The 25,243-nt window shown below is 50.2% G+C and overlaps 1 protein-coding gene across 1 annotated transcript; it reads left to right on the forward strand.

Moving 5' to 3' along the window:
• The first annotated feature begins 913 nt into the window (after positions 1–913).
• LOC142042082 (alpha-2-macroglobulin-like protein 1) lies at positions 914–24,707 on the forward strand. The gene is made up of 35 exons (XM_075051586.1): positions 914–972; positions 1,749–1,932; positions 2,871–3,033; positions 3,602–3,654; positions 5,754–5,774; positions 6,275–6,434; positions 6,865–6,949; positions 8,302–8,413; positions 9,463–9,577; positions 9,972–10,081; positions 10,578–10,745; positions 10,983–11,213; positions 11,889–11,952; positions 12,331–12,476; positions 12,771–12,920; positions 13,162–13,314; positions 14,287–14,368; positions 15,160–15,274; positions 15,973–16,198; positions 16,328–16,454; positions 17,046–17,167; positions 17,672–17,726; positions 18,318–18,401; positions 19,458–19,634; positions 19,775–19,856; positions 20,648–20,804; positions 21,040–21,114; positions 21,502–21,664; positions 22,078–22,292; positions 22,432–22,647; positions 22,760–22,884; positions 23,205–23,295; positions 24,051–24,119; positions 24,434–24,536; positions 24,667–24,707. Exons 1-35 carry the CDS (start codon positions 914–916, stop codon positions 24,705–24,707), a joined length of 4,299 nt encoding a protein of 1,432 aa, XP_074907687.1.
• The last annotated feature ends 536 nt before the right edge of the window (positions 24,708–25,243 follow it).

Consider the following 25,243-nt stretch of genomic DNA (forward strand, 5'->3'; position numbering starts at 1 on the left):
TAAAATTAGCATGTGGAAAGAATCTCCCAAACTAGATAGCAGGTGTTCCCATTACCTGGGGCTAGAGCCACAGCTTCTTGGTAGCAAGAGAAAACAGCAGAGGACTCAAGCCGTGCAGGTTTTGACCTGCCTGATTGATGTTCAACCCTCTTTTCCACCGGCGAGTGTGTGTCTCAGCTGGCCCTGAACTGGACCACAGAGGACTGCGTGACATAGCTGAACGGCAGCTGTTAGATTTCCTCATCAACCCAAAATACCAGTAGGGCAGAGATAAGGTGAGGACTCCAGCTCTGCCTGCTCTCTGCGCTCTCCTGCTGGGTAAGGCAGTACTCCGTGGAGGAGCAGAGCACTATACATATATACTTATTTTGTACAAAGCCTGGTCTCCTGTTTGACGTGGAGACCTGCCTCGGGAGCTTGCAGACTCAGAAAGCTTGGGGACAGTGTGACCACAAGAGTTCACCGCGAGCTCCAGCCGGGGGCACGTGCCAAGGGGTTGTGGGACAATCCAGCTGGAGGCAAAACAATGGGACTGGGGCTGCGACTGGCACAGGGAGCAGGGTCAGTGCAGTGAACAGGAAACAGGCTGTTGCTTAGCAAAAGAAAAAACACATTTATTTGTCCGAATGATGCTGGTCCATCCACAGGGGAGTAGGAGAGCAGAGAGGCTGGAGTCCAAAAAGACTTGGATTGGCTGGAGAACATCCTGGATGGTACAACCCTGTGCCTGCAGCACTATAAACACAGGAATGAGGCAGAAGGAAGGAAACTTTGGGGCTTCTTCTCTGCTTCCTGGGAGAAACGGCAACAACAGCAGGTGGCCTGGAGAACTTGGAAGGAGAGAAGCTGCACCCTACCTTGTCTGTGACCAGCCTTCCAGAGGAATCCACCTCTCTGGGAGTCTCCCATGAAAATGTGGACTACTTTCCTCCTGAGCTGCCTGTTCTACACCCTGGGGATAGTGGCACAACCGTAAGTGCCATTTAAAAATCTGGTGATTGATAGTTGTGATGCTGAGGGAGGGGCCAAGACAGTAGGGAGAGAGTGTGGGACACTCTGAGTCATGTCCTGGAAGGGATAGACATGGGGTGGTACACAGCACACCACAAGCCTTGTTATGAACTTAGGGTCCTCCTGAAGGTGGGAACCTCACTCGTGGATGTTGCTGCAGTACAAGAACTAGGTGAGGACTGGCGGTGGGAGCAAGAAGAGTGAGGGACTGCAGTCTGAGGCGGGCTGAAAGGAAAGGTGTAGGGTAGAGTGAAGGGCAAATGAAAAGAGCTACGGGGCTGGGGATGGTTAAGCAGGAACCAGTCTGCTGCCAAGGTAGTTGAGGAGCCATCTCAAAGCAAGAAGGGTGATTCCTTTTCTGTCGAGGGGCTGGACTGTTGCATTTTCCATGTGTACTGGGAACACCTAAGAATGGTTCCCTTTGCAGAAGCAGAGATGGTCTCTACTGTATATATTTCTCTGCACTACTGTAGCATCCTCCAAAACCATGTACACACCGGTGTGACCTGAGGACACCTGAAAGCACGTCTCTTGTATTTATCTTAAATTTACTATATACCTTCTGTTACCTCTGTGAGAGGTTCACACTCTCATTGTTAATCTGTCCCTCTCACTCCAGCAGAGCAGCATCTCCCGCCCCCAGAGAGGTGGTAAACCCTCCTGCTTCCTCAGACCGTAGAGGACCAAAAGTGGGTGAGACTACTCCCAGGATGTGATGTCTTGTTTCCCCACTGCAGGAGGTATCTGATCATCGTTCCAGCTGCACTGCCCTACCCCTCTTCTCAGAGAGTGTGCTTGGACCTCCGTGGGGTGGAGAAGCCTGTTCGTGTGGCCTTAACTCTTGTGCATCCATCTGGCAACCTCAGCCTCTACCGCAAGGTCGTCCGGAACAACTGGATCTTTGAGTGCTCCAAATTTCAGGTCAGGATCGTTCTTGGCAGGGACCTCTAGCTGGCAGCTGCCAGTGTGCTTTTTTGGCTCAACTCTCCTCACTAGAGAAATAGAGAATGAGGATGACAGGAGGAGAAAGGGCATGGAAAGGAGTGTATGGAAAGTCAGGGAGAGTGTTTAGTGGGAGCCTGGTGTCTTTGCTCCCTGCCTTTGTCTGTCTGCATGATACCATTCCCGCTGGTTTTCTCACAATCCATCCTGGTGGCACGCCAAGGGAAGGCTGCCTGGCCTGGGACCAAAGGACTGGGGAGGATGGAGGCACTTAGAGGCACCCAAATGGTACCTGGGCAGCTCATTCTCTCCTCTGAGAAGGAAGTACTGTCACAGGGTGGTGTTTGTGAATCGTGATGCAGGAAGAGCCAGACCTTCCATCTCAGACAGCCTCCCATCATGTCTGCTTCCCTCCAAGCTTCTCTTTAAGGGCTGGAAAATGTGCTGGAGAACTAGGAAAGACATGGGAGGGTGTGCACACAAGCTCAGCACAAGTCTTTCTCATCTGCCAAGCTCATGAACCTTATTTTCTTGGTTTGCACTGATGAATAAGAGTGGATTTCAGCCTCTGTGACCTGCACACTCTAGGAAACAGGTTTCTCATCAACATAGACCTTTTCTTCCCTTGGGTTAACTTTTCTCCATCTCACTCCATGCAGGCTCTCACAGTGGTCCTGTGAAGGGGCAGACACAATTTCTGTGCCAGAACAGGCTCCCTTTTCCTCTCATCGAAGATCTGTCCCAAGTGCAAAAGTATTGTCCCCTGTGCTTCCACGGACACCCTGTGCTGGCCTGCAGAGTAAGACGGAGAGGAGGCTGGCCTCGCAGTGCAGCAGGAGCAAGGAGAGCGCTGCTCTGAAGCCATCTTGTCCCCTCCTACTGCCTGCTAATCTGGTGGCTCCTCTTTTGTGTCCTAGGTCCCCCAACCTGCAGGCAGCCAGGAGGTGGGCACTGTCCGCCTGCGCATCTCCAACGGCCACTACTTCAGCGCCAATGAAGAGAAGCAAGTCCTGATCCGCAGGGCTGGCACAGGCACCTTCATCCAGATGGATAAACCCGTCTATAACCCGGGACAGACAGGTGAGCATTGCATGGAGCACCCCAACCGTTCCCCTGCCTTGACCTGCTGGACTTTGTTCCCAGTCTCCTGTGAGCGGTTCGCCGAGTGCTTTGGGCCACGCAGCCTCCATGGGGACGAAGGGGGAAGCTCTCTGCTGCCTTCTGGAGCGATGTGTCCGTACACCGTGTTTTAGGGGCAGGAGGGGACTGGAAGGGTTGGTCTCACATGCTGTAGGAGCAGAGCTGGCTTGGAAGAGGGAGCAGACCTGAGTGTGGTCTTCTTGGCCGGGGCCAGGTAGGACTGGTCTGCTCACGCTGCAGATGGGGAAATAAAAGGTAACTCCAAGTGTAGCCCGTGGGAAAGACCCTAAACTGTGAGGCTGGCTGCTGTGCTGCTGCCACGTGTTTGGGGGGAAGATGCAGTGAGGAGGGCTGAGCAAGGGGTAAGGGGGGCTGCAGGGCAGACGGGGGGGCTGCTGGTAGGGCTATGTGGGGAGCTGTGATTTCAGGGCAAGGCAAGTGCGGGGCAAGTCTGGTCCTGAGCGCGCTCAGCCTCTATAACGTGCTCTTCTTTGTTTTATCCCTTCAGTGAAATTCCGGATCGTGACGTTGACCGAAGATTTTGCTCCCGTTAACAGCAAGGTAAAGCCCATCTCAGTGGAGGCGAGCACGTCTCCGGGCTCCCTCTGTCAGTTCTGCCTTCTCTGCAAACCCCACGCCGTGGAGGCTGAGACAATCCCAATGTCTGCAGCACCCAGGGCGGCCAACACCAGCCCTCTACTAAACTAAATTGGAGCAGCAATGCCTGTTTGCCAACGGCTCTGCTGTCGCTCTCGCAGGACGGCTGCTGGCCGGTGGGAGGATCGGCACTGCTGCTGGTATTTGGGGAGTGTGGCCAGCGCTCCCCGCTAGCTGAGTTTGTGCAGGGCAGCCCAGGAGCTGCATGCACCTGCCCCCCTGCCCACCCCCCCAAAAAAAACCCCAAACCCCAGGCAGGGCTTCTGGGGACATCCGTGGGCTGCTGGCCATGGGCACAATTACCAGACAAGTTGTGTACAGGCTCAGCCGGACCCGAAGCTCCCCTCCCACAGCTCTGGAAATCTCAGCACTTTGTGGAGTGTGTTGCACCTAAGGGTGGCAGGAGGGTCTGAAGCAAGCTGTGACGTATCTGCAAAATCTTAAGTAAAAGTAATTGATAAGGGAAAGGTTACGCATGAATTGATCATAAAAAAAAAGAAAAGAGAGAAAAAGGTATAACCAAATTATGCTGACTTGCTGCTGGCAGCAGCTTATTCTCCCCATGTCAAGGGAGTGAGAAGTTGCCAGAGACTTGCATATGTGCTAGCCAGGAAACTGCAAGACTAGCATCTTGCTACGGTAAGCAATTATACCTGCAGCCAGCAGCTATAGCTATTTCACACTCTTCTGTCCTCAGGCAATTTAAGGAGAGCCAACGGGAATTCGTGCCATGACAGATAAATACTGAAGGGCACACGTGAGCAGAGAGTTGGATCAAATCCCTCTAGACTGAAATAAAGGGAGGGATTCTTCTGGCTTCTTTATTGCTGACTTCATTTCCTCTTTTTTCAGGCTGTTGGTGAGGGCCTAGGATCATGCACTTCTTTTTCCTCCCAACAGAGAAGTCATGTCTCTTATATTAGTTAGATAATAGAGTAAACAATACATTTACTTCCATGCCTACAACTGTCTCATGAAGATATTTGAGCATACACGTTTGATGTCTGTGTGTGAATATAGGTAAATTAGCATTATAACTGTTAAGAATGCTCTGATGAAAATTCACGAGGTCATGTTTAACCAAAGCTATTATGAGGCTTGAGTGCACTGCAGCATTAAAGCTATAATGTATAGTTCGTAAATTAGATGGGTTGGAGATAACAGAGGTGCAATTCACCAGCATGTTTTGTTTTCACATTGACATTAGATTCAAGTTATGAAAATAGTTAACCTGCACTTTTTTTTTTGTTTCAGTGAAAACAGAGCTGTGTATGATAACTTGCATGAAAGCTTAGAATGATGAATAATGTGAATTACATGTGGTCTTCTGTTTACAGACCAGTTACTCTCCCAAGCCCCTGCTCCTGCCTCCTTATGCCTTGTGCTCCCAAATCATGTGTCCTTCACCACTACTGCCTCCGGGCTGATAGCTGCAGTGATATAAGAACAAACAGAGAATTAATAGGCCTAGGAGGGCTGAAGTATGTCCTTCTCTGTCCCTCCCTGTTACTGTCAGCTGCAGTCAGCAGAAATTCGTATCTCCAATCCTTATCTCCTAGGCCAGGGATTTTACAGGACAATGTGGGGTGTATTCTTCCTATAGGTGATGCAGTTTTGCTAATTCTTGGGACTTATGTTACAAAGCTGATACATTTTAATATTTGTGAACTTGGGATGATGGTATTTGTGAGTCTCTCCACTTCTCTCCATTTTTTTTAATAGTAAATTCTAGCTTTCACAGTTTTAGAGTATCTATCAAAGTGCATCTTAAAAATTCAGAGATCAAAAAGCAAATCCAAAGAATAGCACAGATTTTTATGTTACATATTTTCCTTACTATTTCAAAGCCGTTCTCCTGGTTTTGGTAGGATCAAGCTCCTTGCATTGTAATGCTTGGGACTGGTGCTGTTGTCACAGCACACGGGCTGAGTGGGTAAGATAAGTTTATATGCAGGTTGCTATGTCGTGCCAGTTTCTGACATTGCTGTCTGTTTGCTTTGCAGTACTCCGTGGTGGAAGTCCAGGTGGGTGTTTCAGACTCTTCAGGTGTTATGAGGAAAGGTACTTCAGTATACTCAGGCTGCTTTCTTGCTGAGTCAAGTTACTTTTGTTAGGGTCTATGTATACACATGCACACACATAGTCTGTCCCCATGCATCTCGTTAACAAGCACTGACGATCCAAATGGTTTAGCTTCCATACATTTCTACATTCAGGAATGCCAGCCAGGCTTTGGCTAACTGTTACAGTTCATCTTTGTGTAAGACTGGAGAATCTAAATATCAGGACCTTCCCTACTTTCTTTTTCGATGGCAGTACAGCGTAGAGTAACACCGGGTGGATTGGGTTCACCTCTCTTGGTGTTCCAGCACCTAGGTCACTTCAGCACCATCTGGGAAACAAACAGCAGGAGCCTGTGAAAGCCTCTGAAATCTCTGAAATGCCTTTGAATCCAGTGGGCTGTGGGTAGAGGATAGCAGGTGTTGCTGACGACTGCCTCTTCTTTCCTTCCCTCGGACTGCAGGACCCAAACCAAAACCGCATTGGCCAGTGGCTGGATGTGAGACCAAAGCAGGGCATTGCAGATCTCTCTTTCCAGTTAGCTGCCGAACTCTCCCTGGGGACTTACACCATCAGCGTGGTGAATCCAAAAGCGTCCAGTACCTTTAAGGTGGAGGAACCTGGTAAGATGGAGTACGGAGAACAAAGAATGGGATGGAAAAACTTGCTTGTTTCTGTCTGTATGACAGTATCTAGCCAAACATTGTAACCTAAGATTTACTGTCTGAGAGCTAGGATTAAACACAGATCTATAGAGTGGGTGATATCAGAAATGAACACAGAAGAGATTGTGCTGGAGATTCCTGGAGAAGGCACATGCTAACAACTAGGCTGGCACAGAGTGAGAATACACTAAAGACTTCTGTGAGACTGCTCATATAGTGGGGGAAAAAAGGGGGTTCTTTCTTTGGTTTCCCTGGTTTTAATTAGTCCTTGCTTTTACCTCATGAATGTGTTCCTTCATGGGACTCCAGCCTTACATGAACTCACTCTTCCCTTTTGGGACCCCATGTCTAGGTGTTTGATGGCATAACACTGTATTTTTTCTTCCAGTGTTGCAAAAGTTTGGTGTTTTCTTTGAGGGACCAGCTCAGATTTATGCTTCAGAAAAAACTTTCCCACTGCGTGTGTGTGGCAGGTAAGGAGGATGTTCAGGGAAAAGGAAAGAGCTCGTCAAAACAGTGTCTCTCCTTCCGTACATCTTCTATCTCTTGAATCCATCAAGAAGAAGTGGCTCAAGAAGGGCCAAACAGTCATTCTTTTTGAAGAATCCCAAATAGTGCAAGAGTCAAACTGATGGGTTCTTCTAGGGGAAAAAGGTACACGAGCCACACATGGGAGACACCATCCAGCTATAGGGAGACTTGTCCTAGGCAGGTGATACCTTGCTCTGGAAGCTGTGTGTGTCCAGCCTTGAAAGACCTTATGTGGGGAAAAACACGTATCTGAAGTCCTACTAAAGTAAAGGAGCAGGAACTGATGTTTCTTTAGAAAATTGTGCTGTTCCTTCTCACTTACATGCTGCTGAACTTAGTACCTTCTTAGAAGCAGCAGGTGGGTTTCTCTAGTTATGTAGTCATTAGCAAAAACGGAGCAGATGAAGGTGTGAAGGAAGGCATGAACTCAGATGGTATAAGCACAAAGGAGGAAGGAGAATGATCCGGAAAGCACTTTGTAAAGAGATAAAGGGGGTGAGCTCATTTGTATTTGGGGCTGGGTTGTCTGGGGACTTTTGGTGTCTCTTTGCTGCTGGTCTGACATAATTTCTCATTAATTGGGACATTTAAAATTAGACCATATGAAGCTCTAGTAGTAAACAGTACAGCGTTCTGCATCCCCAGGATGGGTTATAGATGTCTTTCTGTTACTGATACTGTCAGGAGCATTGCTCTGCAGGGAAAGCCAGAGAGGAGTCAAAGCAGGGAAAGGCAGCAAGGCAGGCAGGGGAAACATCTGCACTGACAAGGGCACACTTCTGCTGTACCTTGCAAAAGACAGCAGAGCAGGTCTGATGATGGAAACAAGAGTCCAGATGACGAGGTATGCCCGTAGTGAGGCAGGTCTGAGATCACTCTGTAGCTCTGTTACTGCCATACCACGCACTTGCTGTTGCTGTCTGCAGGGACACAGCTTTCTGCTGCTTTCACACCTGAGCTAATATGTCCACTGGGTGCTGCTCCGTGCTGCATGGACCCATCAGCTCAGGTCAGCTCTCTGTGCCTACCTGCAATTCCAAGACAGCAAACACCCAGAAGTGGGAGAGCTTCAGAGAGAGGGTCCTTTCCTGTTTGTGCTTTGTTTCTGCCTCTTTTGGATGCAGGACTGTGCTATTGCACTCCCCAAGTACACACGTGCTGTATTTTCATGTATGTCTGCCTGCTTACCAGCTGCATTAAGACCTTCATCAGAAAGGCCACCTCTATGGGGCAATGTGCTCAGCAAAACATGCAATGCCTCTGCTCAGCAGCTCTGCTGGTGTTCTTCCTGCAGGTACAGCTATGGGAAAGCAGTGCAAGGGACCATGCGGGTGACTTTGTGCCAGAAGGCAAGGAGACATCCTCAAAATGCCAGCAAGGACACCTGTAGGGAATACAGCGGTCCGGTGAGTAAAATCCTGGAAGATACACGGGTAGTGAAGGAGCACTGCACAGGACGAAGTGTCAAGGGCTGAGTGAACAGAATGAACTGCAATGTAGGGAAGGTTTGCCAACCTCTGTAATGTATATGTAGACTAATAAGTAATTGTTTTTATTCAGTGAATGCAATTATTGTTGCTCAGACCAACTGAGAGACCTTTACCCACAGAAGTTCTTCTTTGTAACTTTGCTTATTAATTATAGGGACTAGAAAAGAGGAATAGCACAGAAAGATTTAGAGTTCTGTTCTTTCTAGAAAGAAGTATAACTTGCCAGAAATTGATACAGTGTAAGAAACAGCAATTAATAGAACTTTCTCACGTGCAAAATTACCATGTTAAGGTGAAACTACCCTGGAGCTGCACAAGGACACTAACATATGGTCGAGACATGGTTAATTCCATAGCCAAATCACATAGTGGCTTTTATACTTTACTTTCTCTTTTTACATATTTATATATTGTGTATTTTTATATTTTCTTTATTACATCTTTCCATTCCTAACAAAGTATTTCATAGCTGGGCTCTTCCCTTGTACATATATGGTTGAAAACTTTTCATGCTTTATGATTTGTCATTATGACTTGTTAAGTTAGTTGTAATCTTCCAGCTCTGGAATTCATTACTTTGAATTTTCATTTGATTCTGCAGTTCTTCTACCTAGATCTATTAAAACACTCATATATTCGCTCTGTGATCCAGTTAGTGCAGTCTTCAGTTTTCTACTAAAACTGGAAAGTTGCCAACATGGTGACTATGCTGGCATAGTGTGTGCGTGTTTTGTTACGTATTTCTACAATACAAATTACACATATTCATGCATATAAAATAGAAAACACAGAATTTAAAATGTGAACCATATCTACCCATATGTGAGTCTGCATTATCACGGTCAGTCATTACTGCAGTCGTCATTACTGCAGTCAGCAGTTATGACAGAATGACTAATACCTTCTACTTCTGACTCCTTCCCTTCTCCCCAGCCCCAAATAACCCCTACCACTTCCTACTGCAGACCGTGAGCAAGGGGTGCTTTACCCCTTCGGTGAGCACGTCAGTCTTCAGCCTGGCTCCCAGCGAGGAGGATGGCAAGCTCTATGCAGAAGCCTCTCTCCTGGAGATGGGCACAGGTACCCGGGGGCTCGGCAGAGAAGGTGCAAGGGCGAGGGGGACCATCGTGGGGGTGTGAGGGTCAGAGTGGGCTCACCTCCCCCTCCGCCTGGTGCTGGGACCATCAGAGGACACGGAGAGCGGTCCTGCCCCACGAAGTGGCTGTGTCCATGCAGAGCTACTCTGCCAGCAGCCGGCGGATGAGGTAGGCTGGGAGCGTGGTCCGTGAGGCCACAAAGGGGCTTGGAGACACCTTAAAGAGCAGCCTCCAAACCTTGAACGGGGCTGGTGTCGGGAAGGAAGTTTGAGACACTCTGCTCGGAGGGGCTGGGAATAACAAAGCGAGATTAAAGTAGGGCGCAGTAGTCACCTCTGATACTGACTCTGCTTCCCTTGCGCTCTGCCTTCCAACAGGGGTGCAGATCAACACCTCCAGCCAAATCCTCATCTCCAGGACAGCTGCAAGGGCAGTGTTTGAGACACCAAGTGCATATTACATCCCTGGAGTACCGTACAGGGGGAAGGTGATTTTTTCCCCTTGCTTCTTCCCTCCCCATCATTTGCCAAGGAATTTAGTGTCTAGTAAATTTTGCTGACTCAAACCATTTTCTGTTCCTCAGCCAGAGTGCTTTACCTTGCAGTATGTCACATTACTTGACAGTGCGGCCCCAGTTTCTGCATTTCAGATTCCCTGATGTGTTTACACCTCCGGCTTCTGCTGAGAGCAATACGTGATGTCTCAGCAGGGGTGCTGGGATGCAAGGATGTCTCAGCTGTTGGCTAGGACATGAGCCCCTCATGCTCTAGCCACACACACCTTTTGGAGCAGACAGGTTTTAATCACTCTCAGCTTAGCTTTACAGATGAGGGACTTTTATAGGTCTGTCGTCTTGGGGCCAGACTGAAGTTAAGGCCACTTACACAGGAGGCTCTATATTTGTCAGAGGGAGGAAGATTTTGGGTATGACACTGGAAGAAATATCTGACTTTGGCTTTTCTGCCTCGCCCTATTGTCACCAGATTAAGCTTCAGGATCACTATGGAAATGGTATGAAAAACAGAAAAGTTTATCTTGTGATAAGGTTCATGAGGCGTCGGTTTATCAAAACATACATCACGGATGACAGTGGAATAGCATCGTTCAACCTGGACACAACTGCCTGGAACAGCTCCTCAGTATCTTTGGAGGTAAATCTCACCTCTGCATACAGGAAAGTTAGAATCCTTGAGCTCTGCCAGTGCTCCCCACTCCTGCCCTGCAGCCCCCCTGCCAGCCCAGGCCTGGGGTCCCCGCACAGCTCTGTCTGTGCAGAGCCAGCAGGAAGGCACCAAGCAACAACCTTTCCCAAACCAGGCTGATGACATCCTAACAAAGCACTGGAGCATGAAACTCATGATTTCTGTGTGTCTCTGGTCCCCTCCCAGGGAAGGTTCACACTGGAGGATCTCACACACACATCTCGGAAACCTGACTTCAGTTACGCAAACGCTTACCATCACCTGCAGCCCTTCCACGTCACAACCAAGAGCTTCCTGGACATACACCCACTCACAGAAACACTGCCTTGTGGGCTGAAGCAGAATGTCCAGGTGACCTTCACGCTCAGTCGCGATGACCTGGGAGAAGACACCAGCCGTATAGGTTTTGCATATTATGTGAGTAAGGGTAGTAGAGAACCTGGGGGGAAAGGCTGCACTGATGGGACCAGACCCCAGTGAAATGTTGAGGGTGTAATTTAGATCATCCCTGCAGGCATGACAGGAAAAACTTGGAGACCTGGGTGAACACTGCACCTGGTAGAGCTCAGCCTGGCCACAGTGTGATCCTGGTATTGGGTTCCCAGTCACCTCCATGGATGGGAGGAGGCTTCTACCTTCGCAGCCCATCACCCCTTAGCCTCTGCCAAGGCTGCAGCGGTAAACGTCTTGTGCAGAGTCTGCTGTCAAACTCGTCTCCCTTTAAAACTGGATGGGGGAATCACTTTTTCACTCTGCTTATCAAACAGCTGCTCAGTGGAAATAAATGGCTTTTGGTCCTGTTGGGAGAGCTGCCTACTAGAGGGGAAGTGCCTTAGCTGTCTCTCACTTATCTCCAGTGAATGCACTAGTCATCCGTGGTCCTAACTGGACAGACCAGACCAGAATCTCATGTGTTAAAGCTTCTCCTCCCACACTGTGATGCCTGCAAATATGCAGGACCCAAGGTGTAGGGTTGGATTGGACCCACAGTTTATTTCTGAGGTTGCTTAGGAGGCAAGATGCACATGGTGAGGGTGACTGTGCCCTGGTGTCACACAACAGTCTGCTCATCCCGTGTCCCTCCTCCCACAGGTCACTGGGAAGGCTGGAATTGTTGTCAGGGGCCAGAGGATTGTCCAGGTCGGGAAGCTGAACAGTAAGTCTGCAGCAGCTGGACAATGGGAAACAGTTGTGCCTGGTTTCCAGGTCGGGCAGTGAGAGTTGCCAGAGTTTCCCAAATTCCCTGAATCTATAGGTCCTGGGCACTCAGTGAACAGGACAGAGGGAGGCTGAGGAAGCAATTGTGCCAGCTGGAAGAGGCAGAAAAGAACAAGGGAAACAACGATGGGAAGAGAGACTGGGAGAACCTGTGGGAAGATGGAGCACATGGGGTCAGAGAATGGAGGGAGAGGGCAGACAGAGAAGCAGCAGAAATTGGTTTGACATTGTGGGATTATAAAGCAGAAGAAAGAAGGAGGGCGGAAGGACATCTCGGTGGGGCTGTGGTGAAAACACTTTGCCTTTCCTTCCTCAGTGTTGAAGGGCTCCTTCTCCATCCCTTTGACCTTCACTGCTGACTTCACCCCATCGCCTTCCTTAGTGGTGTACACCATCTTCCCCAATGGAGGGGTAACAGCTGACAGCACCCGTTTTGATGTTGCCCTGTGCTTCGAAAACCAGGTGAGACTCACTCCTGCAGCTGGGGGAGAGCTGACAAGCAGGAGTCAGCAAGCCTGAGGGAAGGACATGCTCAGATCCTTCAAAGAGAGAACCGGGGAGAAGAGGGGAAGGGGATGTCTGCAGCACTGTGCCCAGGGACCAGGAAAGCTTCAGCAGTGACTTCTGTTCATAGCAATGGCTGGGCAGGGAAGAGTCCAGCTGGTCTCCCTCTTTCTGTCTGTGCTGCCTGTCTGTCAGCCTCCTCACCCCTCTTTCTCTCTTTTTCATATTTCCTTTCCTGGTGTGTTGCTCAAGGTCAAGGTAGGATTCCCAGTTAAAGAAGCCCACACAGAGTCACCAGTGCAGCTCCAACTGCAGGCAGCCCCTGGCTCCCTGTGTGCAGTACAAGCAGTGGATGAAAACATGTTCTTTGTGAGACCAGAGAGTGAGCTGACAAGGCAAATGGTGAGTGTCCGTGCAACCAAGCAAAAACCTGTGAGTGATGGATGAACTGGGGGAGGCAGGCAGGGACTGTGGCAAGGGGAGCCGGAGGCTAATGGATGAGGAGGTCTTTGTGTGGAGGGGAAAGCAGGGTCTGCCTAGGGAGATGGGCAGGAACAGATACGTATGCTAGGGGAGGGTGGAATGAAGCATCTGGAGGCATCTGCTCCTTGCCCGATTCTTCTGTGCCTGTGAGTTTCCCTAGGTCTATGGTTTGTTCCCTGCTGCCTACCGACATGGATACCCTGCCCAAGTAGAAGAGCATTCAGATCACTGTGTTCAGCCCCAGTTCACATCACCTCTGCAACGAGGGAAACCACAACATTCCTTTCAGCCTGACATCTTTAACCTCTTCCGGGTAATCACCTCGTGACTTTTCCCAGAGCTGTTGGAATTATGAGCATTTGAACTATCTTTCTCCTTGCCTTCTCCAGACAGCCCTGCTGTCTGTCCTGACCTAGCTGTGCTGCCTCAAGAGACGTACAATCCCATTATGAGCATGAACACCTGTATTCCCCTCCACAGATGCAGAAAGCAAGATGATGAGATCATGGAGCAGCAAAACTTAGCTTTTTGGGCTTGGGAATGAGGTCCTGGGCTGTGTGCTGTTTGTCTACGGTATTAAAGAAAAAAGAGATGGGGACTGATGCCAAGCATTAGACCACAGGTCATTGATATGGCTTAGTTGTTAGCCTGCCCTCTGGCACTGTTTTGGCTGTTCCCAGGCAGTTCTCTTGTCTTTAAGGCAGATCTCCTCTAGAAAGGACTAGCCAGCATGGACACAAGAGAGGCAGTGCCATTTGGCCTTGGACCTGGGGATCAGACCCTGTCCTCTTTTATTTAGCAAGACACACACACCCTCGGAGGCTCTTTCACAGCACAGGGACATCTCTTGTGTTTGTGGACGGCCCCATGCCACAGCCCCAGGTGCCGAATGGGGTGTGTGCTCCCCATCACACCTCTGCATGACTTCAGAGGGCAGATTTCATCCAGCTGTTCCCTCCAGCCTGCGTGAAGGGATGGGGCAGGACACTGACACCTCTCCTCTGTGCCCTTGCCACTGGAAATGGGTTGAGAGGAGGAAGACGTCCCAGTGGCCCCCAGAAGAGATGTGGTGGTGTAGTGATCTCCTGAGAAAGAGGGGATCAGGGAGGCTGTGCCATGCCTCCCTCAGCACTGTGCCTGCTTGGGCCAGTGCTGCTCTGGGCTGCCCGGGCACTGGGCTGTACTGGCCCTGATGGTTTTCAGGGTCTTTTTGAAGAGCAGTGGCTGCTCTTCCCCACTCACAGATGCTTTTCTGCCTCCCCTGCCCTCCTTCTTTTCCTAACAGAACATGGGGCTGAAAATCTTCTCAAACCTCGTAATCAAGAAGCCTCAGTGCTTTCATCGGGCAGATAGGAAGCCAACCGTGGGTGAGCGGCACTTTCAGCCTACCTGGGACATGAGGTCACCCAGATGGAAGAGCCCTCGGATCTCTGGGGTTTGCCGGTGGTAGATATTAGCTCTCTGAAGAGTAAAGGGTGCTGCTACCACAGCCTAGCTGCCTGGTCCACTAGTGTCAGCACGAACGACCCGGTCCCTATAAAAAGGGCTCTGAATATGTTGCTACCTGGATGCTCCCTGACACTAAAGGATGGCATTCCCTTTCCTGGCACAGACAAGCCCAAGCATGGGCCAGGATCTGTTTCCCAGTGACTACCCCACAGGCTGTGCTGAGACCTGGCTTCTGTCCCCACCTGTGGCTGCAGGGACAGTCACTTCCCTCCTCTATATCTCAGGTTGCACTAGATAACCATACTAAGCTGACTGATATTTAAACCATTGCTTGCAGAGGGCTTTGAGTTTTCTGCAGACAAGCAATCAGTATTGTTATTTACAGAATTACAGAAGTGTTGGTTAAAATGGCTCTATGAAGGTCCCTAGTCTCTTTAGCACCAACTCTGGGTCAGGTCACCAAGGGGCTTTGTCTAAAACCAAGTCTTGGAAAACTTGCAACCAGCCCACTGCAAGCTGGTTCTCCTGTTACCACTCTGTTTTCCCTTCTTATTTTCCCTTTCCTACCAAATCAGCCCACTCCCTTCTGCCAGACTCTTCCCACATCGCTCTTATTGCTTGCTTTGCCTCTTGCCCCAGTGCTAGGCTGTCTGTCATTGGCAGGGTTCACCTCTCCCACTCTGGTGGGACTCCTTGTTCTTTCTTTCAGGGGGACCTTCTACAGAAGACCAAAGAATCTCTAAGGAACAACCCCAATTTACAACCCATGGAAAACTTCACCACTATTTCCCTGAAACTTGGATCTGGAATCTGTTCTCTGTTGGGTAAGTGACGCCAAACTTTACAAATGGACAGAAGGATCATCCCTGTGTTATTGAGTCTTGGCTGACTTGCATTTGTGCAAAAGTCCAGCCATAGGTGTAAAGAGATGTCTGCATGTGAATTTTGTGGCTTTTCCCTGCATCTGTAGTGCATCAAACTGAAGGACTAGTAGACTTTGAGGTGCAGAATTGAAGTCGACACAGGTTTAGAGAAGAGCACTACACTTCAAGACCAAGCCACCAAGTATCCTCTCTTTACACATTGGGCTACACTCTACTAACTTCTCGATTTGGTGGGTGCACCAGCTAGATTTGTAGCCCTTGTTGCCACAGTGCTTAGGTTAAGACTGGTGAATAAGCAGTCAGGAGGATATGGTGCTGCTGCTTTCCAGAACATCATGCTGTTGACTGACATCATGCTGTTGACTGAATGTAGAGAGCTGGAATGTCTGGGCAGTATCTTGCTCAGGAGAAGGGTATAAAGCCATTACTGATGGCATTTAAGCAGGGTTCATGGATTTAGGGAACAAATTGCTGAGAGCTGCCTTGCTGTGAGCCACTGGAGCAGAGGTCATTGGTAATATAGCAGAGGTTGATCCAAGCATGAGGACCTGCGTAACCTCTCTCACTCAGGGTCCTGAGCCTTCCCGTTGCAGCAGAATGGGATTAATTTCCTCATGCAAGTGCTGTCTTCCTCTCAGCTCCAATGGCAGCAGGAATGTCCTGGTCACAGCGCCTGCTGCCGCCACAGAGTGGAAAGTCAAGATGTTCTGCTTGGCGGGGAGGGGATTTGGCCTTGCCCCGACCACGAGCCTCAGAACGGTCCAACCCTTCTTTGTGGATGTGGTGCTGCCATATTCTGTCATCCGAGGCGAGACCTTCCTGCTGAAAGCTACTGTCTTCAACTACCTGCAGCAGTGCATACAGGTGTGTGCCTGTGCCACAGGTAACGCGGCGTGGGACAGACCTACTGTGCCCTCCAGTTTTAGAGTGTGTTGTGCCAAGACATCTCTCCTGAGTTGCCCAGTCGCTCACCTGCATCTGTCGTTCCCTCAGATCCACGTGGCCCTGGCTAAATCCCCGGACTACCAGGTGGAGCCATGCCGGACCTGCAGGGACAAGGAGTGTCTGTGTGCAGAGGAGTCCAAGACCTTCATGTGGAATGTGACAGCAGTCCAGCTGGGTACAGCAGCAAAAATGGGAGCAGTGATGGGGAACCCTGAATCTGAAGTGAGAGGGAGTGGGAGGTCCAGAGAAGCTGGCAGAGCTTTGCCTCCTCTGGATCCCGAAGTTTGTTCTTAGTGGTTCATGCTTGGATGATCTATTGTGTCTGCTTGCTTTCTCTGTTTTTAGACAGGCTCATCAGAGAGGGCAAGAGCTGGATGGGTGGCATGGAGAACTGTTGAAGAGAGGGCCGTGGGACCAGCTGGGGAGGAAGGGGCCGCATGGATGTGGGTGGGGGGACCTTGTATTGCTGGTGCTGTGATTCATATGCAATGGGAAGGGGACACTGGGGTCCAAGGGGCTGCTGGACCTTCTGTTGTTAGTCATATGTAGTGCAATGAAGTTGGTGTTGGTGAGGCATTACCTAGTACCCTCATGCTTAGGGTGTCTGAACAAGCCATCAGTACTGGCTGGGTCACCTTTACTGGCCAAACCACTGAGGCTATGAAGACCAGCCACCCGAAGCACCTCGGACCGCTATCAGTTAAATCAATTTGATTCCATTTGGCCACAGGTATAAGAAACAGGCTCTGTTCAATTTATTTGCCAGGGACTCTGAATATCACAGTGAGGATAGAGGTACTGGACACCACGTCACGGTGTGGGGGCAGGAAGCCCTTGCCAGCTACCATGAGGCGGAGGCGTACGCTGGTCAAACGCTTGCTGGTCCAGGTCAGTATGAGAGCAGGCTCACTTCTCTCTCTGAGTATCCCTGTCCCTGGGGGAAGGGAGGCTGAGCTGGGCTAAATGGTTTTCTCTCCTCATTTTTTGGCCAACATTAGCATACCAAGGCTGTGGCTCAGTTTGCTTTGTTCCCCTCAGGACCTAGCCAAGCCTATTCCCTTCTTGCAGTACTCTTTCTTGAGCTGCATTCATGAACCATGTCTGTGTTTCACCCTGTACCTTTCCCTGCTCAATCACCCATTGTACGTGAGCTTTTGTACGTGCTCACTGACCAGAGAGCCCGGTCCCTCAGGCTTGCTCTTGCTCTCTTGAGCAGTGGAGCAGGGAGCTTCAGTGCAGACCTGCCAAAGGTGAGGAGGATGGAGTACCTGACGGCCTGGGGACCAACCACTGAATTCAGACCTGAACTTGCTCTGAAATTTTGTTGCTGTTCGGGAATTTTGTGTGTATTCTTGTTTTCCATGTTCCATGTTCACATTCCTGCCCTGGCAGCCAGAAGGTGTGTTAGTGGAGAAGTCTTACAGCTCCCTTCTGTGCCCAAGAGGAGGTACGTGGACAGCCTGAGTGGGTTCTGCAGCCTGAAATAACTAGACCTGAGAGCAGGACTACACTGTGGGAGGTCTGATGAGACAATGTTTTCAAATGATTTTTCACACAGGAAATTTCACATCCTATTAGACAGGAAAGAACAAGAAACATTACTTCCCCATGTGCTGTCCTACTGAATTTGCCACTGAGCATAGGTGGCAAAAATCCTTCCCACACTGCAGCCCCCAGGGCATTCCTGGGGCTTGACAGTCTCCAGTGAGAGCTGCTCCAGCCCTCCCACCCTGTCCCTGCGGCACTGCAAGTCTCTCCGGGATGTCCCTCTGCTGAGCCATGACCAGCCGTGATTCTTGTGAAGTGTAGTGAATTGAGTTGTGAAGCTCGGTGAGCACTCAGCCTGGCCAGCAGCTCTCTTCTAATCTGAAAAGTTTCCAGGCAGTGGAGCTTGGTGCGATGACTGGGAGAGATGTAGGGAGCAGTCTGTGTGAGCGGGACGTAGGCAGTGTCCCATTTATCTGTGCCAGTCTTGTCCCTCTGGTTAGATGCATTTGGCTTGATTTTTCATGCTACACCTTTATCCTGTCATTACCAGGAAACATGGCTGAAGAACCTGTGTCCCTTCGCCTCCCTGACAATGTAGTAAAGGGATCCGCCAGGGCTTCCATTTCTCTCTCAGGTAAGTGACTTCTGTTGTGGGCTCACTGGCTGCTGTAACAGGCGAGCAAGGCTTAACTTGGTGATGGTGTCAGGGGATCTGTTTGACGTGAAGCTGCTCAAAAGAGAGGATGCTGTGTTTCTATTCTCTGCAAGGTTTGCTAACACCAGGCTTTCAGATTTTTGGATTAGTGCTTAGGCTTTCATGGGAAAAGTAATCTGCAGAGGAGAATAATCCTTATTTTTCCAGCTAGGACTTTGGAACAGAGAGTCTAGGCCATTATTTTTACTGGGACTTTGAGACCTTGGCTAGTTCTGTGTAGATACAATCAGCAAAGCTGATAACCATCTTGTCTCCCTGTTAAGTTTTGCTGCTACAACAGAAGCTCCTGGAGAGAAGAAATCCTTCTCAGCATTACTAAGTTGCAAAAGAACACTTTGGAGGGGCTACTGGGACCGACACACCTACCATTCAGTACGCTTCTTTGCACTGGGCTAATTTGCCCCCGTGCCAGAATTGGTATGAAGCCAGGCCTGGCCTAATTAGCCATGGCTATTATGCAACAGAGCCCCAAAGGAAGGAACTGAATACAAAGCTTTTCTGGCTGGCTGGAGGACATATGGACACCTTCACACCATCTGACTAGCACTCCTGCTGGCTTACTGACAATTTAATGCTTGACATATGGCCAGGTAGAATAGGCCTGGCTAAAGACCAGAAACATCTCAACCTTTCCCTACGTGCTTTTATATTTGTCTCTCTGTACGGCACACAGTGAGCAACCTGCAGACTTTTACAGATAGTACTTGTTATGGTTGGAACCCTTCAGACCGCAAAAGCTGGTAAGGGAAAATTCCTGAGGGACTCCACAGTGTGATCACTCTGCATCATGATACCAGGCTGGGAAGAGACAAAACAGTCACCTCTCTCCATCCTGCACTCTGTTGTTTATTCCTGTTTTCTCCTCTCTCTAGTGTTTTCCTCCTGTGCCGAGATAAAGCATTATTACCCACTGCCTGGCTGAGAAGCACCTCAAATCATGCTTACACTTGCTTTGTTTCTTACACCCTTGTGTAGGTGACCTCATGGGGATGGCCCTGCAGAACCTGGACCACCTGGTGCAGATGCCCCACGGCTGTGGGGAGCAGAACATGGTGCTGTTTGCCCCCATTGTCTATGTGCTGCAGTACCTGGAGAAGACGAGGCAGCTGACCCCTGAGATCAAGGAGAGGGCGACAGGATTCCTGCGCAACGGCAAGTACAACAGACCCACCTTGCTCCTCTGCCTTCCCCTGTGTCCAGCCTACCAGTAGCTCTTGCCCTTGCACTCACTCTGCCAATGTTAGCCCCTCCGTGTTGCTGTGCTGTATTAATCACTGTTCCCATCTCCCCAGGGTACCAGACGCAGCTTCTTTATAGGCACAGAGATGGGTCCTACAGTGTCTTTGGGCAGCAGGATGGGGAAGGGAACACTTGGTAAGCACTGCAAATATCCCTCGCTCCTGATTTTTCCTGTCTGGGCCAGAGCAGCTAATGTGCCTGGGAAAGCTGATGGAATGTGCGTTCCTTCTTTTGGATGGAGACCCCAGGAGCTCTCTGGCAGGGAGACAGACTGAGGAACTTAGGCCACTTGAAAAAGCAGCAAGGCAGGGCAGCAGAGTTTCTGGGAAAGTGGAACAACAAAGATGTGGTCCCAGGGGGTGGGAGGTCCCTTTTTGCCTCTATGGCCCTACTGTTGCCCCACAGACAGCACCAGGTACTGCTGGTCGCATCCTGGCAGCCAAGAGTGGTACATGCTGGCTGGAGGTAGATCAGGGAAGAGCAATAAAAGATCATTTCCCAGGGAAGGTGTTGCTTGGGAGAGTTTGAAAGACCTGCATTGGCCCAGCTTGACTCTGTGGTGTCTGGTCTGGGAGAAATGGAGAAAGGAAGGAAGAAAATGGGGGGATTTAAGATTGTCTCTAGGTATTTGGGGGAGATGAAGTGCAATGGGTAAAAGTAGAAGGGGTAAGAGGTTTTTCCCATGGGAAATGACTGGGTAGAGCAGTAGTACGAGTAGTACATTTGTGGAGCCAGGTTGAAGGACAGGAGCCACTTGGGTCCTGTGGACCACTTCCACTTTTAGCGTGCCTTTCTGCATGAAAATTACTGCTTTTTGGCACCCCACTATGTCAGTGTTAACTTCAGGGACAAGCACCAGGAGGTCTTTGACTTTCTCGTTGCCTTTTTTGTGTTCCTCTTTCTCTCGCAACTCATCCTCTTCCTAGGCTGACAGCTTTTGTAGTCAAGAGTTTCAGCCAAGCCAGAAAATACATCTATGTAGACGACAAGAATGTCCAGGATGCCCTACGCTGGCTAGAGCAAAACCAGCTCCCCAGTGGCTGCTTTGCCACCAAAGGGAGCCTCTTTCACTCCTCCCTAAAGGTAAATGAAGGCCAAGCCAGGCATCACAGCTGGGGAATGGCTGGACAGATGTTGTGACAGCAAAAGATTGTGGGGTCCCAAAGGATCCTGGAAAGTCACTCCCACAACCCATGCAACCAGCCTTAAAGAGAAGAGGGTATGGGGCGGGGAATGTGAAAGGAATGCTTTTCCTTCTGGGGAGTCACTGCCTGCCTCCTCCAAACACCACTTAGTGAAAGGTGCATTCCCTTCACAGGGCGGCGTGGATGATGAAATCTCCCTGGGGGCATATGTGGCTGCAGCACTGCTGGAGCTGGGTCAGCCGCTGAAGGTGAGCATGCTCCTGCTCCCTCCTGCTCTCCGGTACGCTCCCATGCCTGGGTACCGCTATGGGGATATGTCAGCTCGGTAATGCTGGCATTCTCCAGGCCAGGAACAGGTAGGGAGCTGCTGGGAGGGAGCCAATGTTTGGCCAAACTGTGAAGTCATTCCTCAAAAGAGGCAGCGCTACAAAACTGGCACGGTGAATGGTGTTTGGTGGCTACGGCTCCCAGTGCACAATGGGGCTGCACTGCCTGTTTTCTCAAAGAGTGTGTAATTTAATAAATTTCTCTGGAGCTACATCAGGAAGACATAGTCCGGATCCTTGGAATGAGCTCCCCTATACCCCTGTTTTGCCCCTGTCAGAGTTTGGCATGTGTCTCTCCTCCCAACACAGGGCAAGCTGATGCAGGCTACTCTCCGCTGCCTGCAGCAGGCGGTTCACAACATCACCAACATCTACACAGAAGCTGTGCTGGCCTATGCCTTTGCCCTGGCTGGGGACTATGAAACGACCCAGGAGCTGCTGTACATACTGGAGGAACAGGCCATCAAATCAGGTGCTGACTGCTGGTTGGGGTAACGCTTCTTGTTCACCTGCTGGGATCTGGAGTAATATATGCCCAGCTAGAGTGCTTAAAAATGACATATGTATTTGTACGTATACCTTGTATTTGTGCAGCAACTGCACCGTGTGACTGAAAATACAATAAGTTATTTCACAAGCTGTGAGGGTGACTCATCAGAAAAAGCTTCCTCAGCCTGGAGGATTTCAAGATCCTCTTGAGGGAGGAGGTAGGAATCTGTGAGCTAAGACCAGATGAAGCCCTGGAGAATAAACTGAAGAAAGCAATCCTGGCCTGAGCACAGGGAATTAGCTGAAGGAGCCCTGAAAGCACTCGGGGTCTTGTCTCCTGTGAACCCCCACTTATGTGCTCTCCAGGCAGCCTGCATGCTCCTTTTCCTTCTGCAGGAGGACAAATCCACTGGAGCCCCAAGCCAAGCTCTCCAGCTTCCACAGACTTCTGGCCTGATACTCAGTCCGTGGACATAGAGTTGACAGCCTACGTGCTCCTGGCGTACCTCTCTAAGCCGCGGGTGCATGCAGGTGACATGACAACTGCAGCTGGTATCGTGGCATGGCTGACCCGGCAGCAGAACGCCTACGGGGGCTTTGCCTCCACCCAGGTAACAAGTAGCTCCCTGTGGATTGATATACTTTTGCACCCAAGGTTGGCAGGGCGAGTCCTCTTGAGGTCTTCCTGCTCCAAGTCGGCTTCAGTAGAGCTGGTGCTTTCAGAGGGGGTGGCTGTCTCTCCCTTTCTAGGACACAGTCGTTGCCTTGCAAGCCTTAGCAAAATACGCAGCAAGGACGTTCAGCACATCAGGCCAGGCGCTTGTGAGGGTGAAGTCCCAGAGGGGTTTCGGGAAGGCTTTCCAAGTCAACCGCCAGAAGCGGCTGCTGGTGCAGCAGGCAGCACTGACGGAGGTCCCGGGGCAGCTCCTGGTGCAGGTCCACGGCAGCAGCTGTGTCTTTGCTCAGGTGAGGCGGTGGGACGAGCGTGGGAGAGAGGGGAGGTGGAGGACTCTGCCTCTTCTCCCTGCGTGAGATCACGTCTGGCCCGTCTTTTCTCCTCCTGGCCCTCGCCCTGCAGACAGTGCTGAGGTACCACGAGCCTCCCCCGCGGGCTGCTGTAACCTTCACGCTGCGTGTCAGCACAGAGTTGACCAACTGTAGCCAAGCCAACGCACGTGTCCTCACCGTCCGCATCCTCACCAGGTGACTCCGAGGGTTGTTTCCTCCTCCAGCAAAGACACGCTGTGCTTGGGGACAGCAGCTGGGAAAGCCTCAGGGCTGCAATGGAGGGACCTGGCACTTGGGGTGGAGAAGGCAGAGGGTGAATTTGGTAGGTGGAAGGAGTGGGGAAAGGAGGCGCTGGCTACCTCCTGTGAGAGGGAGCAGTGGCTGCCGTGTCCCTGGTCGCGGGTGGGCTACGTGGCTCTGGGTCCTGCACACAGGGTATGGTGGTGGAGGGAAGGGGGGCTGGGAGGGCGCTATTCCCACAGAGTCAGACCCTCTGACGGTTTCTTCTTCTTCAGCTACATCGGGAGCAGAGTCACATCCAACATGGTGATCGTGGAGGTCTCCCTGCTGTCCGGATTTGTCCTGGCTCCCGGATCCAGGATGTTGGTAAGGACTTTGGAATAAAAAACAAAAAGGAGCTGTGGTGAATGGGTCCCACCTGCTTGCTCCTGTTGGAAACTGTTCATTTCAGGCCATGAGGTAACTAAATTAGCAGGGGCCCTTTGCTGTTGTAACTGAACCAGAACCTCTCGTCTCCATACATGGCCTACAGAGGTTGGCTACAGGAGGTCAGAGGTAGTTCAGCTTCTCCCACTGACACTATTCTGCCTTGGGTCAGGAATAAAATGTGCTTCTGGATGTGCTGAACACTAGGATTTGTTTCCTAGAAATTCTAAGACTAGATTTCTTAGAGACACTCTAGTTCTAGCCAAAAAGATTTTTTTTTTCCAATTAAGCCATCAAACTGAAAGATGGGTTATTTGCACAGCCCCCAGGCAGGTCTTTAAGAGCAGTCTAGCAGTCAGTGAGATGAGATAACAAGAATCTTTACTGGTGCCTGCACCTATTTGCTGACCAACACATCAGTCCTATGTATTATCTGCATGGCCTTTTGTCCCCAGAGTGGGAGATTCCTCTAACTGAGCAGGGACAGCATAGTTCATCTCCAAGATGCTCACAAGGGATGTCCAGGAGGGACTACGAAAGATATAACCACTAAAGTCCTTATGGGTGAGAAAGACACAGTTCCACACAAAGTCCAGCTCCACACCATCCCTTCAATGCAACATGGGGTCTCTCAGGTCAGGAAGCCCTAAGGAAAGTGCTCACAAATTTCCTTGTGTTACTGTTTCCTATCCCAGCTGGAGCGCAGAACCATTGTTAAGAAAATAGAAGTGAAAGCTAGTGTGGTCTACATTTATCTGGAGAAGGTAAGTGGGAACAAAAGCATTTGGTTTGGCAGAGAGAGAGCAAGAGGCCAGAGGTCAAGGAGCTGTGTGAGAATCCTAAGGCTGGGCTAGGCATGGGGAAAGAGCACTGGTAGAACTGTGGGCAGAGGTAGCTTACCCAATTTCACTGTCATTGGGTTAGCATTTCCTATTCCTCACACATACTCCATTTCTAAAATCCAGAATCTCTAATGGATTAGAGAGATTTAGTGCAGGAAAACATTCAAGCTAGGGAAGATGAAGATGCTATGACTTCTTTCTTCCCTTCCTTGATAATTTCTTTCCACCTCTACAAGCTCAACGATGAATCTCAGACTTTTATTCTGCAACTGGAACAAGTCATTCCGATGAAGAACCTGAAACCGGCCACCATCAAAGTCTACGATTACTACCAGCCAGGTGGGTTGCAGATTCCCTCCTACTCTGGGGTAGGGAGCTGTGTTCCTAGTTCTCTGGCTGGGAAAAGATGTGTGCTTATCACTGTGTGCATTCACATGTGTGTAACTGAGTTCCTCATTTCCTTTTGCAGAGGAGCGAGCCTTCGCTGACTACGGTGCTGTCTGTAGTTGAGGTAGGCAGCAAGTCCCTGTGTGACCCAGACAGTGGCATCAGGAAATGATGGGTCTTGGGTGGGAGAGAGGGAATGTAAACAATCAAAGATGGGAAGGAGCCTTCTAGCTCCTCTATTGCTCTCTCCTCATGCTTCCATGGTTTCTCCTAATACTTCCCACAGTAGCACTCAGGCAACTTTGGAGTACAAGATGCAACTGAACATGCTGTGACAGCTGTATCTCCTGGGCCCTTCCTGCAAGCTCCTGTGCCATCAGCTCTTCTTTGAAGCACTCTCCAGATAGTAACGCAGTGCATTGAGACTCTAGCCCCTCACCCCGCCTCAGCAGTACAGCGTTGCCAACTGCTTTTGATAAAGGACTCTAAATGCAACCGTTGGCCAAAGGAACTGTTGAACATATCCCAGCCTTCCCTTGCCTTCAGCTCCAGCTTGTGTGATGGTCATCTCCCCCAGGTACCAACTTTGCCTTGGTGCATGCTCTGCATCCTCCCGTGCAAGTCTACTGCTGGAGAGGCAGAGTTTTTGCATGTGTACA

This window comes from Buteo buteo, chromosome 19 (genome assembly GCF_964188355.1).
Source record: "Buteo buteo chromosome 19, bButBut1.hap1.1, whole genome shotgun sequence".
Taxonomy (NCBI): Eukaryota; Metazoa; Chordata; class Aves; order Accipitriformes; family Accipitridae; genus Buteo; species Buteo buteo.